Source organism: Aplysia californica, unplaced genomic scaffold (genome assembly GCF_000002075.1).
Source record: "Aplysia californica isolate F4 #8 unplaced genomic scaffold, AplCal3.0 scaffold00121, whole genome shotgun sequence".
Classification (NCBI taxonomy): Eukaryota; Metazoa; Mollusca; class Gastropoda; order Aplysiida; family Aplysiidae; genus Aplysia; species Aplysia californica.
Genome location: NW_004797391.1, coordinates 1,279,634 through 1,280,516, shown reverse-complemented (window position 1 = coordinate 1,280,516; position 883 = coordinate 1,279,634). Strand labels below are relative to the sequence as shown.

At 40.7% G+C, this 883-nt stretch overlaps 1 protein-coding gene across 1 annotated transcript in view; it reads right to left on the bottom strand.

Annotated features, from left to right (window-relative positions):
- Positions 1–275: 275 nt before the first annotated feature.
- LOC101862722 (sodium- and chloride-dependent creatine transporter 1) overlaps positions 276–883 on the bottom strand; it is a gene marked incomplete at its 3' end in the record, with an annotated part of 18,514 nt that continues 17,906 nt past the window's right edge. Inside the window, 1 exon segment of the mRNA XM_005096143.3 lies at positions 276–414. Coding sequence (XP_005096200.2) covers positions 276–414 — 139 coding nt within the window.

Sequence of the window (883 nt, the reverse complement as noted above, 5' to 3'; positions counted from 1 at the left end):
CATAAGACGGCAGTAAATTGGTCTCTTTTAAGGACAAGCGGGCTAACCCAGATTTCAGGGGTTTCCAGAAATCTTGACAAACACCAAAATTGGACATTGCCCTACCTATGGGAGAAGTTTGGTTTCATTGATGGGTATATTTGTTTGGTTACAGAGAAAACTCTCCTTGTCTTTTAAAGAAACTGAACAAGGGTCCAAAAGCTTTACTTTCGATTTTCTCGAAACAACATTTTTCGGGATAGCCCGACTTGTGCTTAAAAGCGACCTAACTACCTACCGATATCTCCGTGAGTTTGGTTATGTTGGGCTGGAGGTAGAACTTGACACCCTCGTATGCGCCGTCCAGCGTGGCGTTCCGGATGAGGAGCACGGTCATGAATATGTACGGGGACGTGGCTGTCACGTACATCACCTGGGAGATGGGAAGAAAACAGACGAGGAAGGGGTTAGTTCAATAACGTGCCTAAGTCACACTTGGGTAGTTTTGAGAAAAAAGGCCAAAAACTGTGTCTCGTTAATATATATACTATTGCACTGGAACAGGCGAACTAAAACATAGGATGTAGCTTTGAAAACCAAAGATACTGGCTCCATAGAAGGCTGACAGGGTGCAGTCCCCCCTTTTTTTTATCATCCTTTGCAAAAATCTCGATTTTCGCAAAAATGGAGTGAGGTACGTTATTGAAATGACCCCTTCGATTAATTAATAAAGATTTACAGTCCAACCTGCTCAAGACGATCATCTATTGAAGAGTGGAAAAATAGCCGTCTTCGACATCTGGATGTATCGGACTTTGTCAGATAAATGAAAAATAATACTAATAACAATGACAACAACAACAACAACAACAACAACAATAATAATAATAATAATAATAATAAC